The sequence below is a fragment of the Carassius carassius genome, chromosome 4 (assembly GCF_963082965.1).
Source record: "Carassius carassius chromosome 4, fCarCar2.1, whole genome shotgun sequence".
Lineage (NCBI taxonomy): Eukaryota > Metazoa > Chordata > Actinopteri > Cypriniformes > Cyprinidae > Carassius > Carassius carassius.
The window spans coordinates 28,246,742-28,262,397 of record NC_081758.1 but is presented as its reverse complement, the minus strand read 5'-3'; the positions used below and the strand labels follow the sequence as shown (position 1 = coordinate 28,262,397).

General features: G+C 37.0%; 1 protein-coding gene across 2 annotated transcripts in view; it reads left to right on the top strand.

The window, feature by feature from the left end:
* The window catches only part of LOC132139680 (sarcoplasmic/endoplasmic reticulum calcium ATPase 1-like), an 82,096-nt gene extending 67,626 nt beyond the window's left edge, over window positions 1–14,470 (top strand). Inside the window, exons 11-22 of one of the 2 annotated variants that reach the window (XM_059548220.1) lie at window positions 1,903–2,034; window positions 6,239–6,355; window positions 6,465–6,683; window positions 7,120–7,455; window positions 8,885–9,105; window positions 9,191–9,393; window positions 9,546–9,631; window positions 11,824–11,957; window positions 12,272–12,389; window positions 13,832–13,949; window positions 14,108–14,136; window positions 14,252–14,470. In XM_059548220.1, the coding sequence (XP_059404203.1) occupies window positions 1,903–2,034; window positions 6,239–6,355; window positions 6,465–6,683; window positions 7,120–7,455; window positions 8,885–9,105; window positions 9,191–9,393; window positions 9,546–9,631; window positions 11,824–11,957; window positions 12,272–12,389; window positions 13,832–13,949; window positions 14,108–14,112 (1,689 nt within the window). In that variant the 3' untranslated portion in view covers window positions 14,113–14,136; window positions 14,252–14,470. The remainder of the gene's footprint in view (window positions 1–1,902; window positions 2,035–6,238; window positions 6,356–6,464; window positions 6,684–7,119; window positions 7,456–8,884; window positions 9,106–9,190; window positions 9,394–9,545; window positions 9,632–11,823; window positions 11,958–12,271; window positions 12,390–13,831; window positions 13,950–14,107; window positions 14,137–14,251) is intronic. The other variant, XM_059548219.1, reaches the window with a different exon arrangement.
* The last annotated feature ends 1,186 nt before the right edge of the window (window positions 14,471–15,656 follow it).

Sequence of the window (15,656 nt, the reverse complement as noted above, 5' to 3'; positions counted from 1 at the left end):
AAACACGCTGCAGAGGTGCTTTCTCTTAAAACCACAAAAACAGTTAAACCTATCAAAATAAATCACTTAACATATATAATAGGGTTGGATCAATGCACATTTCCCGCCAGTCCTGTGTAAACTACGGCACGCAAAGTTTTATTTATTTATTTTAATATCGTGAGATGGCGGAGCGCAAGAAAACAACGCAGTCTGAAGCTGCTCACTTAGGCTATCTTGCTCATCTCAGTCTGCTCAATCGTGATGATGTCATTGCCCTAAAAGATATTATAATGTTATAATGGACTATTTCACATCCAGAGATGAAGGGTCGGATGAAGTTACTAAAGAGGAAGAGTCCGATGACAGTCTTTTATATGCACAGCTGCACTATCATTCTAACTACAAGGTACACTATTTGTGCTATCCAAACATACAACTCTTCTTCACGATGCCATAGAAGAACCTTTTTGTCTAAATGGTTCCATAAAGAACCTTTAACATCCGAAGAACCTTTCCATTTCACAAAAGGTTCTTTGTGTTGAAAGAAGGTTCTAAAGATTACAAAATGGTAAGAAAGAGGTGGCTCTTTAAAGAAACTTTGACTGAATGGTTCTTCTATGGCATCACTCGAAGAACCTTTTGAAGCACCTTTATTTTTAAGAGTGAAGGGGTGATCAAAAGTTCAGAGACTACGCTCATGATAAACAATGGAAAACTGTCCTCTTCAGGGTAACGTTAGTCTGTGTGTGTAATGATGCAGTATAGCACTCCTGACAGACAGCGACCGTCTCACTTTAATCTCACGTTTTTCTCACTATTCCGTTCTGGAAAATCAGAACTATCAGCCAACTTCAAACAGCCATAACTTTTGTTACGTTCAAACAATTCATTATGACAAAATGAAATTTTTTTGGAAAAGGACCTGATCACAGCTTTCATATGGTATTAAAACCTTAAATGGTAAAATTTCACTATGTGTTGGGTTTTCCTAGATCGCAACACACATGCACATGCACACACACATACATACATATATATACAATATATATGTATATGTATGTGTGTGTTTTTATATCTTGATTTATACCCCTAAAAGGGAAATGTATCCCCTGAGATACAAACATTTAGAGACAAATTACAAAAAAATTATGCATTTAATTACATTTCAATGTAAACCTTATAAGCTAATGCTGAACGGCAGCTTTTTAAACAGATAAGTCTCCTCCAATCTGTGTAAATATGTGAACTAGATCAACGTAGATTTCCCACTACAGGCGCCCATGCAGGTTTAAATGCTTCCTGTGAGCCAAACGCAATCTATCTGTCTGTCTGTCTGTCTGTCTGTCTGTCTGTCTTTTTCAAATAATTTTATGTTCAAAACAATTAAATAGCACGACTGATAACATTAATAATAATAATAAATGTTCACAATAAAATATTAGAATACTTTCATGAGGTTTTTGAGTTGAATGGCTGCTGAAAATTCAGCTTTGACAAAACTGTAGTTATATAACAAAACTACTGATTATTTTATTATTTAGATCAAATAAATGAGAACTTCTTTCAAACACATTATATTATTTGCATATATTTTCCAATTAATTGGTTTATCAGTTGTTTAAAAAGTATCAAAACCTTGGCAGTTTTTTTTTTTCTTATTCAGTCATGAATCCTTTCAGTAATCAAGAAGGACTGGAAAAATGTTGTCCTATATAGACATTATTTACTAGATGAGTTAGATGAGGTTGGATTTCTAAATCACTCACATTCTCCATTGCTTCCATGTGGCATTTAAAGTGCTTTCTGAAGTGAGTGTATTACTCCATGCTTCTATTTTAAATGGTTATGCAAGTGCCGTATACTTCATGTTGTTTGGGCTAATAGGACACTGAATTTTTACGTAAATTTGTTGTCCCGCAGGCCAAAGGAGTATACGAGAAAGTGGGTGAGGCCACAGAAACTGCGCTCACGACTCTGGTGGAGAAAATGAACGTATTTAAAACTGACCTGTCTGGACTCAGCAAAGTGGACCGAGCTTCAGCGTGCAACTTGGTAAGATGGAAGCTATGGGGTCCACCAGGATATGAGACAGACAACAATAAAAGAGAACATAGCTGGAAATGATAAAAAAATGATAAATAGAAAGATAGATGAAGAAATATGAGAGTCCCCAAACTTTGGCCAGTGTTGCAAGACAGGATATTTAAAAGAAATGAGATGACATGGTGTTGCCACAGATAAACACAGCGTGCCGATATTCAGCCATATCTCATGTCTACGAGTATGATATTGCGTTTATACAATAGTTTGACAGCATGAGTGTGTAAACACATAAGAAAAGCAACAACAGAGTGTCTTTTAAAATGCTCTTTTGTGCAGAACTACTTCCTTCTGCCACAGATTCAAATCTCAGTTTGACAGTTTAACCAAAGTCCCTTTAAGATTTTTAAATGTTTCTTGAGCAGCAAATCAGAACATAAGAATGGTTTCTAAAGGATATTATGACACAGAAGACTGGAGTAATGATGCAAATAAATCAGCTTTGAAATCACAGGAATGAATTACTTTTAAAATATATTCATTTAAATGGTAAAAAATATGTCATAATATAACTGCTTTTTGCTGTATTTTGGATCAAATAAATGCAGGCTTGGTGAGCAGAAGAGAATTGAAAAAAACTTTTGACCTGTGTGTGTGTGTGTGTGTGTGTGTGTGTGTGTGTGTGTGTGTGTGTGTGTGTGTGTGTGTGTGTGTGTGGTGTGTGTGGTGTGTGTGTGTGTGTGTGTGTGTGTGTGTGTGTGTGTGTGTGTGTGTGTGTATATGTATGTATGTATGTATGTATGTGTATATAGTTGAGCCCTAGCCAAAAACGTGTCCAGTGTCTTTATGGATTTCCATGTGAGCAATCCATCAGTATAAGCAAAATTATTATGACTGAAACCCTGAAAACACACTGGGAAATGTCTCCGTTCAAGACACAGTCACTCTTATGAAGTCAATAAACATGCATCCATGCTGATAGGTGTCAGTGTGACATGAAAGATCACTGGGATAAAACAAAAACATCAAGAAACTTACATAAGCCATGTTAAATGGATTGTTAATTCAAGTCAATAGTTAGAGGAAGGCTTGAGGTTTATGTTTGCTTGTAGATGTTTATAGAAACCAGTCACACATCCCACACAGCTGCATTAGGGAGACTGGGAACAGTGGACTATTCTTGATCCGTCTCTCCCTTTTCCCTATGGGAAACATTTTTCTTTGAAGGAGTGAATGACCCGCAGTGCTCTTTATTTTACTGACCCCTGAATCCTTCTCCTCTCCAAAAAAAGAAACTTCTGTGACACAGATTCCCAGAGGCAAAGCATAATATTTAGATAACCAGAGGAGTTTATGAAGAGGTTAGCTAAATTTTCCACTATAATCCAAAATTTCACTGGCCAATCAATGATGACAGATAGTTAGATGGGCACATGGATGGATGGATGGAAGCTTTTCATAAAGCTTTGGAAGATCGAGAACACAGGAACCCTACTGAGGAGTGACGTCATGTTCTCAGGGGAGCTGGGAAGAAGAGACACTGGTTTCCTCTCACACATGCATGCCTTGTTTAAACATCTGTAAAACTGACTACTGATTCAAATATTAAAGAGAGCCACGAACAGGGGCAGCAACCAGAGACTGAGCTTGATGCACTTTAGGTAGGGCAGCAAACATTCTCTGTTCTCATGTGCTGATGGTGGTTTCCACCTAGTGGCAAAATAATTCCCTTCCTCGCTGAATTTTTGTCCTGCATATCTGAATTGTATTTTTTGTTTTATTTTAATTTTATCACAGAAAATTATTGGGTATAATCAGTTTAAAATTGTTTAATACATTGTTTATTAATACAATAATTGATTCATGCTAGAAATATTTACACTACTGTTTGGGTTCAGTAAGATTTATTTATTTGATTTAGAAAGAAATGGATACTTTTATTCAGCAAAGACGCGTTAAATTGGTAAAAAGTGACAACAACGTAATGTTACAAGACATTTCTTTTCATCTTATGGCTACTGAAAATTCAGCTTTTCAATCACAGAAATGAATAGAAAAAGTTTATTTTGAATAATTTTATTTTTATGAATTTTCTGATAAGCAAAGTGAGCAAAACCCCAAAACGTTTGAATGGTAGTGTATATTTTTCATTAAATGTCAAGTTTAATTAAATTGAAACTGTATAAATTATGCACCTATAACATCACATTATCTTTTTTTTATTAGAAAACCTCTAGAACCTGCGTGAGCACCACTCTTCAAGCATAATTTTTAACTACTTTAATCTTTAACATTTCATTGTCAATATTTATTAAAGGCTAAACGCTTGTATATATATATATATATATATATATATATATATATATATATATATATATATATATATATATATATATATATACAACCCGAATTCCGGAAAAGTTGGGACGTTTTTAAAATTTTAATAAAATGAAAACTAAAAGACTTTCAAATCACATGAGCCAATATTTTATTCACAATAGAACATAGATAACATAGCAAATGTTTAAACTGAGAAAGTTTACAATTTTATGCACAAAATGAGCTCATTTCAATTTTGATTTCTGCTACAGGTTTCAAAATAGTTGGGACGGGGCATGTTTACCATGGTGTAGCATCTCCTTTTCTTTTCAAAACAGTTTGAAGACGTCTGGGCATTGAGGCTATGAGTTGCTGGAGTTTTGCTGTTGGAATTTGGTCCCATTCTTGCCTTATATAGATTTCCAGCTGCTGAAGAGTTCGTGGTCGTCTTTGACGTATTTTTCGTTTAATGATGCGCCAAATGTTCTCTATAGGTGAAAGATCTGGACTGCAGGCAGGCCAGGTTAGCACCCGGACTCTTCTACGACAAAGCCATGCTGTTGTTATAGCTGCAGTATGTGGTTTTGCATTGTCCTGCTGAAATAAACAAGGCCTTCCCTGAAATAGACGTTGTTTGGAGGGAAGCATATGTTGCTCTAAAACCTTTATATACCTTTCAGCATTCACAGAGCCTTCCAAAACATGCAAGCTGCCCATACCGTATGCACTTATGCACCCCCATACCATCAGAGATGCTGGCTTTTGAACTGAACGCTGATAACATGCTGGAAGGTCTCCCTCCTCTTTAGCCCGGAGGACACGGCGTCCGTGATTTCCAACAAGAATGTCAAATTTGGACTCGTCTGACCATAAAACACTATTCCACTTTGAAATAGTCCATTTTAAATGAGCCTTGGCCCACAGGACACGACGGCGCTTCTGGACCATGTTCACATATGGCTTCCTTTTTGCATGATAGAGCTTTAGTTGGCATCTGCTGATGGCACGGCGGATTGTGTTTACCGACAGTGGTTTCTGAAAGTATTCCTGGACCCATTTAGTAATGTCATTGACACAATCATGCCGATGAGTGATGCAGTGTCGTCTGAGAGCCCGAAGACCACGGGCATCCAATAAAGGTCTCCGGCCTTGTCCCTTACGCACAGAGATTTCTCCAGTTTCTCTGAATCTTTTGATGATGTTATGCACTGTAGATGATGAGATTTGCAAAGCCTTTGCAATTTGACGTTGAGGAACATTGTTTTTAAAGTTTTCCACAATTTTTTTATGCAGTCTTTCACAGATTGGAGAGCCTCTGCCCATCTTTACTTCTGAGAGACTCTGCTTCTCTAAGACAAAGCTTTTATAGCTAATCATGTTACAGACCTGATATCAATTAACTTAATTAATCACTAGATGTTCTCCCAGCTGAATCTTTTCAAAACTGCTTGCTTTTTTAACCATTTGTTGCCCCCGTGCCAACTTTTTTGAGACCTGTAGCAGGCATTAAATTTTAAATGAGCTAATTAAGTGATAAAAGTGTACAATTTCTCAGTTTAAAAATTTGCTACGTTATCTATGTTCTATTGTGGATAAAATATTGGCTCATGTGATTTGAAATTCCTTTAGTTTTCATTTTATTAAAATTTAAAAAACGTCCCAACTTTTCCGGAATTCGGGTTGTATATATATATATATATATCATCGAGCCTGTCAGTTACTATGTTTGAAACTCAACAACCTGGGTTTGACCGCTGACTACAAACAGTGCTGTCTGTAGGCAACCCTAGAAAACAGCTGAGAATGACATCCTACCCAACACACACACACACACAATGACAGCAGTGTTTCACTTTTGTTAACATCCCACCTTCTTTTTTTTGCTTCTTTCTCTTAGATTTTCAGAAAGCTCATGCAGAAAAAATTCACACTGGAGTTTTCCAGAGACAGGAAGTCCATGTCTGTGTACTGCACTCCCAGTGGCTCGAACTCTCAGAGCAAGATGTTTATCAAGGTACCTCTAACTTAAACACATCTGAAAACATCTAACATCTATAAATACCTTCAGTAAACTCTGATGTATTCATCACACTTGTTTCTACTTTCACTCTTCTTGTATGTAGGGCGCTCCAGAAGGTGTAATTGACCGTTGTCAGTTTGTGCGTGTTGGTAAAGACCGTGTCCCATTGACCATGGCGGTAAAGGAGGAGCTGATGAGCACTATTAGAGACTGGGGGGCAGGCAGGGACACCCTGCGCTGCTTGGCTTTGGCAACACGAGACTCTCCCCCTCCTCAGGACAAAATGGACCTTGAAAACTCTGCCAAGTTCTCGGAGTACGAGGTGAGAGAATTTGGATGTCTAGAAGCTTTATGAACATCTGTCCACATTGTTTACCACAATAGTTTTACCAGTTATCTTTTTTAAAACTCAATTCTCTATGTATATTATTATGAACAATGACTCCAAAAAAGTATTTGAACACTTAAGCAACAGATAATTTTTTAAAAAAATGTATTACTATATAATACAGCAAAATATCTAATCAAAGTGGATTATTTTAGAAAATGATAGCACACTATATTTTGTTTATTTACTATTTATCATTTATTATTATTTAATATTTGTTATATTTGTTCATCTTCTGGTCTTTTTTGTTTAATGTAATTAAATTCATCCATTTTTACATGTGGATTGCACTGGATTGTATTTTCTCAGGCCACTGTACATGTAAATTTATATATCTGGGATAACATGCAAAATCTGTTCATCTGTTTAGTCAAGTCTGACCTTCGTTGGCTGTGTGGGAATGTTGGATCCACCCAGAAAGGAGGTGATTGGCTCAATAAAGCTGTGCAGTAAGGCCGGTATACGTGTCATCATGATCACTGGGGACAACAAGGGCACCGCCGTGGCCATCTGCAGACGCATTGGCATTTTCAATGAGGATGAAGATGTGGAAGGAAGAGCCTACACAGGCAGAGAGTTCGATGACCTTACTCCAGAGGCCCAGCGAGAAGCTGTGAAAAAGGCACGGTGCTTTGCCCGTGTCGAGCCTGCACACAAGTCAAAGATCGTTGCTTACCTACAGTCCTTTGATGAGATCACAGCGATGGTGAGATATAGTGGTTAGTGGCTGACCGCCAAATTCTAGTAAAAATTTTACTTGAAAAAAGTGAAACGCTGTCATTAGTTGGTTAATATATTAGGAGCTGCAGCATAATAAATGATTCAAGTTGAATTTTAAGTATAGTCTAATCCTTGCTGATGTAAGTTCATTTTTAAGGCCTGTCAATTTTCTCATTTCACCCACTATTAGCAGATGTGAAAAACCTTTAAACCACTAAATCCTTTTTGAATTGCATTGTAATGTGAGAAAATTCATAAAATGATTAAGTATTAACCTAGGTATTAATTAATATTATTGTATAATCTAATTGCTATAATTTTGGTTTGAGCAAAAGAAAATATTTCTCATTACCACCAATGGATAACTTTATATATAGCATGTCATCATAGTTGTCACAGTTGGGCTGTTAAAACGATTGAAGGTGGCAGTTATACAGTTAGAGAGCTGAGAGGATCATATGAAGGATGAAGTCTCTGATTCTACTCTCCAGTCTCTTAGCAGTAATATTAGTAATATTCTGCAGCACCTTCGTCTCAGAGGTAGACAGCCTTTTCTGTTATGCTGATTTTCCCGGCTGGAGTTATGAGAGCATGTCAGTGCTCTTCACATGCTGTCGCCTCTAGCTCTGTTGTATGCATGTGTCTGGTTGCCATTTGGGGAATTGAAGTACTTCCCAGACATCAGTGTGCATGACAAAGGGTGATTTGCTTCTTTTATGACATGAAAACAAAGATTTTCCATATCCCCTAATTGAGTCCTGTTTAATCCCCAGCCTATAATAAGCTTTTACCTGAGAGCAAGTATTATTTACCCTCTGATCATTAGGTTTCTTCATAGGCTTAATATGTTTTGAATCTTTACTTGAAACTACGTTTTAAACTATTGGGCTTTGAATGGACCCTTTGATAAGCTCCACCCCTTATGGTTGCTGTTGATAACTCAGACAGTCTTTAGAGAACATACCATAGAAGTGCATTGGAGGTGTCTTTAAACCAGTGTGATTTAAAGTCAGTAAAATGTGTTCATAAAGTGGAAAAAGGTGAATATTATGTTTTCTTGAATGAATTGTGACATTTCAAACATTTTTTTATCTTTATTCTATCCATGAATGATAGTTTGTTCTTACTGATTAATAAACCATAGCATGCAGATTTGTTTCAAGATTTGGAAAAAATAAACGTCTTCCTTCTACAGTTTAATTGACCTTGACAGAAATTAGCCAACACACATGATTTCATAGATGTGCATCAGAAAAGAGCAAATACATGTGAGATAACATGACATGTCAATACAGCAGGTCAATTACGGTTCAGAGGTGGGCTAAGAAGGGCCAGATGTTAAGTGTCGTGTAGAAAACCCATTAGTGTCTTTTAATCCTTATCCTTCACTCAGTTTCTTCCCATCTCATTTTCAGACTGGAGATGGTGTGAACGATGCCCCTGCCTTAAAAAAGGCTGAAATTGGCATCGCCATGGGCTCAGGCACAGCTGTAGCCAAGTCAGCCTCCGAGATGGTGCTCTCTGATGATAACTTCTCCACCATCGTGGCCGCAGTTGAAGAGGGACGAGCCATCTACAACAACATGAAGCAGTTTATCCGTTACCTCATCTCCTCCAACGTGGGAGAGGTGGTGTGGTGAGTGAGAGCCTGATTAGTGTTGTGCTTCAGTTTCCTATCCACATTTACACTCATGTGGGTTGCTTCTTTTCCTCCAACACAGTATTTTCCTGACAGCAATCCTTGGCCTACCTGAGGCTCTAATCCCCGTCCAGTTGTTGTGGGTGAACCTGGTGACAGATGGTCTGCCAGCCACTGCCCTGGGCTTCAACCCCCCTGATCTGGACATCATGGACAAGCCCCCCAGAAACCCTAAGGAGTCTCTCATCTCTGGCTGGCTCTTCTTCAGATACCTGGCCATTGGAGGTTAGCCCAATATATTCGTTATTCCATATACAATCTTAAATTGTTGTAAAAATTGCCACATTAAGTGCACTTACAGATCTTCTCTAAAAACTGCAAGTCAGCTCTATGAAGCATTAAACCTCACTGGAGTTATTGCACTCTTGTTTTTCTAGGATATGTGGGTCTAGGCACTGTCAGTGCTGCCACCTGGTGGTATTTGTTTGATGAGGATGGGCCACAGGTGTCTTTTTATCAGCTGGTGAGTCATTAGTGAGACCATATACATTCGTTTAAGTCTTTATTTTTATAACTAGGATAATGTATCTAATGAAGTACCAGACTTTTCTTTAATAAATAGAAATATCAAAAGAACAGCATTTAATTCATATGTCTTTTCTTGTAACATAATAAATGCAATTTAATGTCACTTCTGATCAATGTAATGCACCATTGCTGAATAAAATGATTTATTTCTGACCCAAAACTTTTGAGGGCCAGTGCACATAATCGGGTCATAAAAATCAAAATATATATATACAATAATATATATACAAAATGTTAACAAGTAAGTATTATTGAGTCATATCACATTATAGTTGCATTGTAGGGGTGGCACGGTTAAACTTTTTCACAGTTCAGTTTGTTACAAGGTTTTAAAGTCACGGTTTCAGTACAGTTCGGTATGTGCTATGTTTATGGAACTATACTTTCTAATGAAAAAAGAAGAAGAATATTAATAAATAAATACAATAGAGAAAAGATACAAACAATAAAAAGTGATTTTCTGTTGTTGTTGTTGTTTTTAGTTGTTGTTGTTGTTTTTTAGGGAGGTCTAGCATAAGTTTTTAGGTACAGAAACTAAATAAAGTAATCAAATGTAAAACAGCATTGCATATTTGACTGTATAAATTAAAGATTATTCTTTATTAAAGTTACAAAAGCCTTTTAATCAAGAGCAGTGAGTGATGTCTTTGTTGTTGCTGTTCGATTAATATAAAGTCTGTCACTTTAAGAGAATACACTGATACAGTGGCCTGCGTTCAGCCAGCTATGTCTGCTGTAGGATACTTACCAAAACGGCATTTAAACATGATTTTTGTGTGAATTTGTCCATTTAAACATAATACTTCAGAGAGAGCTTATATTTGCGCGCGTTCTGGGGAGTGGGTTTGCGCGCTTCGGGTGAGCGCATTCACAAATCTTCTCACTGCGGGCACGAGATCGCGTCCACTGGCTCTTAAATGTTTAAACTGACAAAGCTTAAATGAGTTTAGTTTAACCTGTTAACTGTCACTGGCCCACCGGTGGGCCCATTTGTCATTGCATGTTTAAAACAATTATATACTATACTTAACCTGATCTAATATTGACAAACAATATATCGTTGGAAAGCTCTAAGTGTGTAATTTTCATATTTGACCACTGTTTAGCAGGAAATATTATGTAGTGTCAAACATTGATCAATTTGTGACAAGAGAAAGTAACGAAAAAATCAAAACTATACCAGGAGTTGTGACCTTTGTTATGAAAAACCCATAAACACACTTACAGTGACTTAAACTTCAGTTTTTATGCTAATAATCCAAACTAAATATATTTTCTAGTATTTGTCCAAAAATATTGAGAATACAATCGAAAATTTATATATTTTTAAACACATATCAACGTGTGCTATTCAGATCTCACCTGTGTGTGCGCACACGCTATCAGCACCTGGGTGAGGACGGAATAAATGACTGCTCATAACATTCGTGTTGAACAAGAGTGAATGATTTGTCCAGGTTTTTATTTTTATTTTTTTCTCTCATCGCTGTTGTTGTAATGTCTGGGAAGCCATAATGCGCATGCATCAACAGAAACATTTATTAGCTGAACCCGTTTTTTTGTGTGCTATTTATAGCAAACCATATTACATATGATATTACAGATGCTTTGTCAGATTTAAGTTGAACCGCGGTCCCAGTGCGTGCCGAACCGTGTGTGGTGAACCGAACGGTTCGGTTTTTTTCAGCGAACAGTGCCACCCCTACTGCATTGTAAAGTTAAAGAAATCCCGAATGATGTCTTTTTCTACAAGAGGATTGGGATTGTTTTGGAATAAATAACTCCACCAAGGATTAATGCCACAATAAAGAAGTTTTGTGTATATCTGAATATTTTAAAATAAAGACACAAGTGTCCAGTGTCAGGGAGTTCAGATCTCACAGGATGATCTACACAGCTGCTGTTTCTGAGGTCACAAAGACCGCCATCAGTGGGTCAAATGATTTCCTGTCTTATTGCTCTTGCATCTGATATGGTGAATATATTAGCTGCACTAAAGCACGGCTTTTCTGTTTTATTAAGAATGAAGCGACTTTGAAAACAAACACTTAAAGATCTTCAAGATGGCTTGTGATGCTCTTGATACTGTCCCACATTGACTCTAAACTGTCTTTTTCTTGTCTGTAGAGGCACTTTATGCAGTGTACAGAAGAAAATCCTATGTTTCAGGGCATTGACTGTGAGGTCTTTGAGTCCCGTTACCCCACCACCATGGCTCTTTCTGTGCTTGTTACCATAGAGATGTTCAATGCTCTTAACAGGTAAGACCTGCTGCCATGGTGATAGCACTGCATCAACTGTGCTCTTTCAGTATAAGTATTACTGTAAAACAGATTTCAGATGTCTCAGGGGAGCTGTGCTGGGTCTGTGACAGCTCTAGAGTTCATTTTCTTTCAAAATACTTCAAATTAAAAATAGAAGACCTAAATGTTAATAAAAAAAAAAACTAAAAAGAAAACGTTTTTGCTACTTCCAATTTTCTCATTGTCATTTTTAATATAAGCGTAACTTAAATGACTACTTGGTAAATGGTTTAAAGATTTCAAGGCCTCTGATTCTTCTCTCTTTCTCTTAGCCTGTCAGAGAATCAGTCTCTGGTGAGGATGCCACCCTGGGTGAATATATGGCTGCTAGGGGCAATAATCCTTTCCTTATCTCTCCACTTCCTCATCCTGTATGTGGAGCCTCTACCGGTGAGTGAAATATACAGGAACATCTCTCTTTTCTCTGTCACTATTCACTTTACAAAAACAATCTGTATTTGTTATCATATTATTTTAACTTATTACCATAATCTTGAACACACTAATTTGTAGCACGGATAGTTTTACCATTTGCTGCACTTTATATTTCTAGTTATTTATCTGAATTGGAAGTCTTGCACTTTCACAGAAATTTTTTACTTCCGCATTGCAAAATAAAGTATTTAAAGAGATGGTTCACCCAAAAATTTTAATCATTAACTCAATTTAAAAAATCATTAACCATTTACTACTATTATTTATTTACCTACCCCCCATGTCGTTCCAAATGCAACTTTTTTTTTTTAATGTGGATCACATGCAGTATATGCAAGTGAGTCTTTTTAGTTGTCAAAAACAGCAAACAGCTCCTGTCTTCAGTGCTTGAAGCGCAGCACTGTGTTTTTACACCCAAGCAGCACATGTTCCAGGGTTTTTGAGCAACTCTAAATGTCTCAACTTAAAATAAATGCTGCTCCACACAAACTCCACCTCTTCAAGTGCTTTGAGCTTGGATAAATATAACGTGCATTTTAAAATGCATCATGCACCAACCATTTCCACAAATTGATGAGAGTAATTTATAAATGTATTGTCAACAAAAGAGATGCTTTAAGTTCTCCCTATGGTTTTGCAAAAAACTAAAAATTCATTGGTTTAACACTTGAAAGCAAGCAAATTAAGACGGCCATAAATATTAATATTGCAATTTTACTGCTGTTCTGTAAAATAAAATAAAAAATAAATTGCTCTATTGCTCTTTTCTTTTTCTATTCTATCTGTTTTTTTTATTTATTATATTATTTAAAAGCCCTTGCTGTGTGCTGAGTTTAAGCTAACTGAGACTTGTTATAGCACTTATATATCATTGCTCTTTTGTTGATTTTGATGGCTTCCAATGTCCTCATTTGTAAGTCGCTTTGGATAAAAGCGTCTGCTAAATGACTAATTGTAAAATGTAAATGTAAAATAAATTTGCTATTAAAATTACTATTATTAATGCCTGTTTTTTTGTACAGTACAATGGCATTATTATAATAATAGATTTCTTTATTGGTTTAATTAAATATTTGAATCATTATTATTAAATCAAAGAAATATTGAAAGGGTTTCATAAAAATAATAAAAAGTGACCTAAGCAAATCTATTCGTCCTTTGTTACAGAAGTACATCAGAAATAGAACAGGGAATCAGTTTACAGTTGAGGAGATTTTTGTGTCACAGAATCAGTGATTATAGTGTTGACTGAATCAGTAATTGTATCATGATGGTTTTGCACACATGCATGGTAATTACAGAAAATATGGAGCGACAGCTACAATATTCTCTGTCTTTTCCAGACCTCCGCATCTTTGTTTCTCATTTTGTCTTTCTTATCATTTTGTGTTCCCCAGCTGATCTTCCAGGTAACTCCACTGAGTTATTCCCAATGGATCATAGTCCTCAAGATCTCAATTCCTGTCATCCTATTGGATGAAGCACTCAAGTATATCTCCCGCCACCACTTAGAAGGTACAACCTGTTACGGGAACAAGTTTCCCTCTGTATGTCTGGCTAATGCATCGTCTCTGTCCCTGATGTGACTGTTCTTAATATTCCAGTCAATGCTTCTGTCTCTTTTATATTGACGTTTTCTGTTTGTTTCTCCTGATCTGTTTCTCCTCCGGCAGTTTAACTTTCTCCTCTCATCTTTTAAAAGGTATTTTCTTTAACCAGCCTGTCCAATTCGAAATGACCTTCAATGTTTTGGTCTTCATTTCCAGAAGGCACTGTATAACTTCTCCTCTCCCTTTCTCTTTTTTTGAAATCTGCAGGTGAAGAGGAGGAAAGGTACAGGAAGAGTCGGCAGCTGAAATTCTAGGACAACTTCCTCCAGACACACATGAACACACACACATGCGCACCCCTGCCTCTTTCCTCCAAGCTTTTAAGACTGCGCCCCGTGCATACAAACACTCACACACACGTTTGTCATCACTTATCCTGTGTCTTCGCTGCATGTCCAGCCACCACTAAAACAAGCAGGGCTTGTAGTTTGTGTTACTGTGTGTGTGTTTGTGTGAGAGCGAGAGATTAGGTGTGTGCGTGTGTGTTGGCATGTGCATGGACCTTATTCAATCATGTCAAGCACTTGTGACCATTTGTTTTCTTTTATCTTGCTTTTTAGCATTCATGTCCTTGCTGTACATAGTAGGGCAGTTTCTGGTGCCGCTTGAGGGATAAGAAGAGGGTTTGATGTTAAACTTTGGGGTATTACGGGTTCAATTCTCTCACTTTACACAATGAGGAGAGATTCTAACTTTAAAAAGCTGAGAGTTCATTCTCTTAGCAATAAGTTTAATTTAGATAGCCATTAACATAAGGCTAACCTGGCAGCAGATGTATGTATATTGCACTTGAATTAAATTTTTTTTTTTTTTAAGATTAAGTCTAAAATAGGTGCCACTTAAACCTGAGAAGGTTGAAACATACTACATTCTGGATTCAAGGATATGTGAGATAATAGGCCCAGGAATTAATTTCACCTACAAAACATTTCAAAACTATCCAAATTATTTACATATGATCACAAACACAAAGGGAGCAACTGATCTATCCCAGACATCTCTTCTACTCTAGTCTAGAGTGAACTCCAGTTGAACACTAGTAACTATGTGCTGCAAGTAAATCTATCCAAACGTGGTGCAACCTGCCACATGCTGTAAGTATTGATATCTTCTGCAGGTTTTGAATATGATCAGAGGGAAGGAGAAGGAAAGAAAGGGATTTGTTCATTGACGTGAAGGGCAGTCCAAGTCTGCATCATTGCTTGTTGGGACAGCTTTGATGTGTGACATTGTCTGACTCACTTCTTCACACAAACACATGCACCCTCATTACGGAGTAAAGGGGTCTCACTTGAATGTACTTTTACTCGCTTCTTCTCTGTACCGTCTTTTCCTTTGAAATGTAACCAAAGTGAGAGATTCACCTTTTCATCCTTCTTTAATCGTGTATGCTGCAAAATGGCTTCTTCGTTTGCTTTTGTTTTTCTTCCTCCATATTCTACATTTGTGTTGAGTTAATATCATCATCATGAACACAGAAACATCCTTAACGCAGTGGGGCTAACATGCTTGTCGTGCATCATGTCCGCAGAGGGACGACTCTCTACCGCTAGTGCTTTTCTTGCAATTTTGCTGAACTCTGCGACTTTTTTTTTTTTTTTTTAATAAAGTG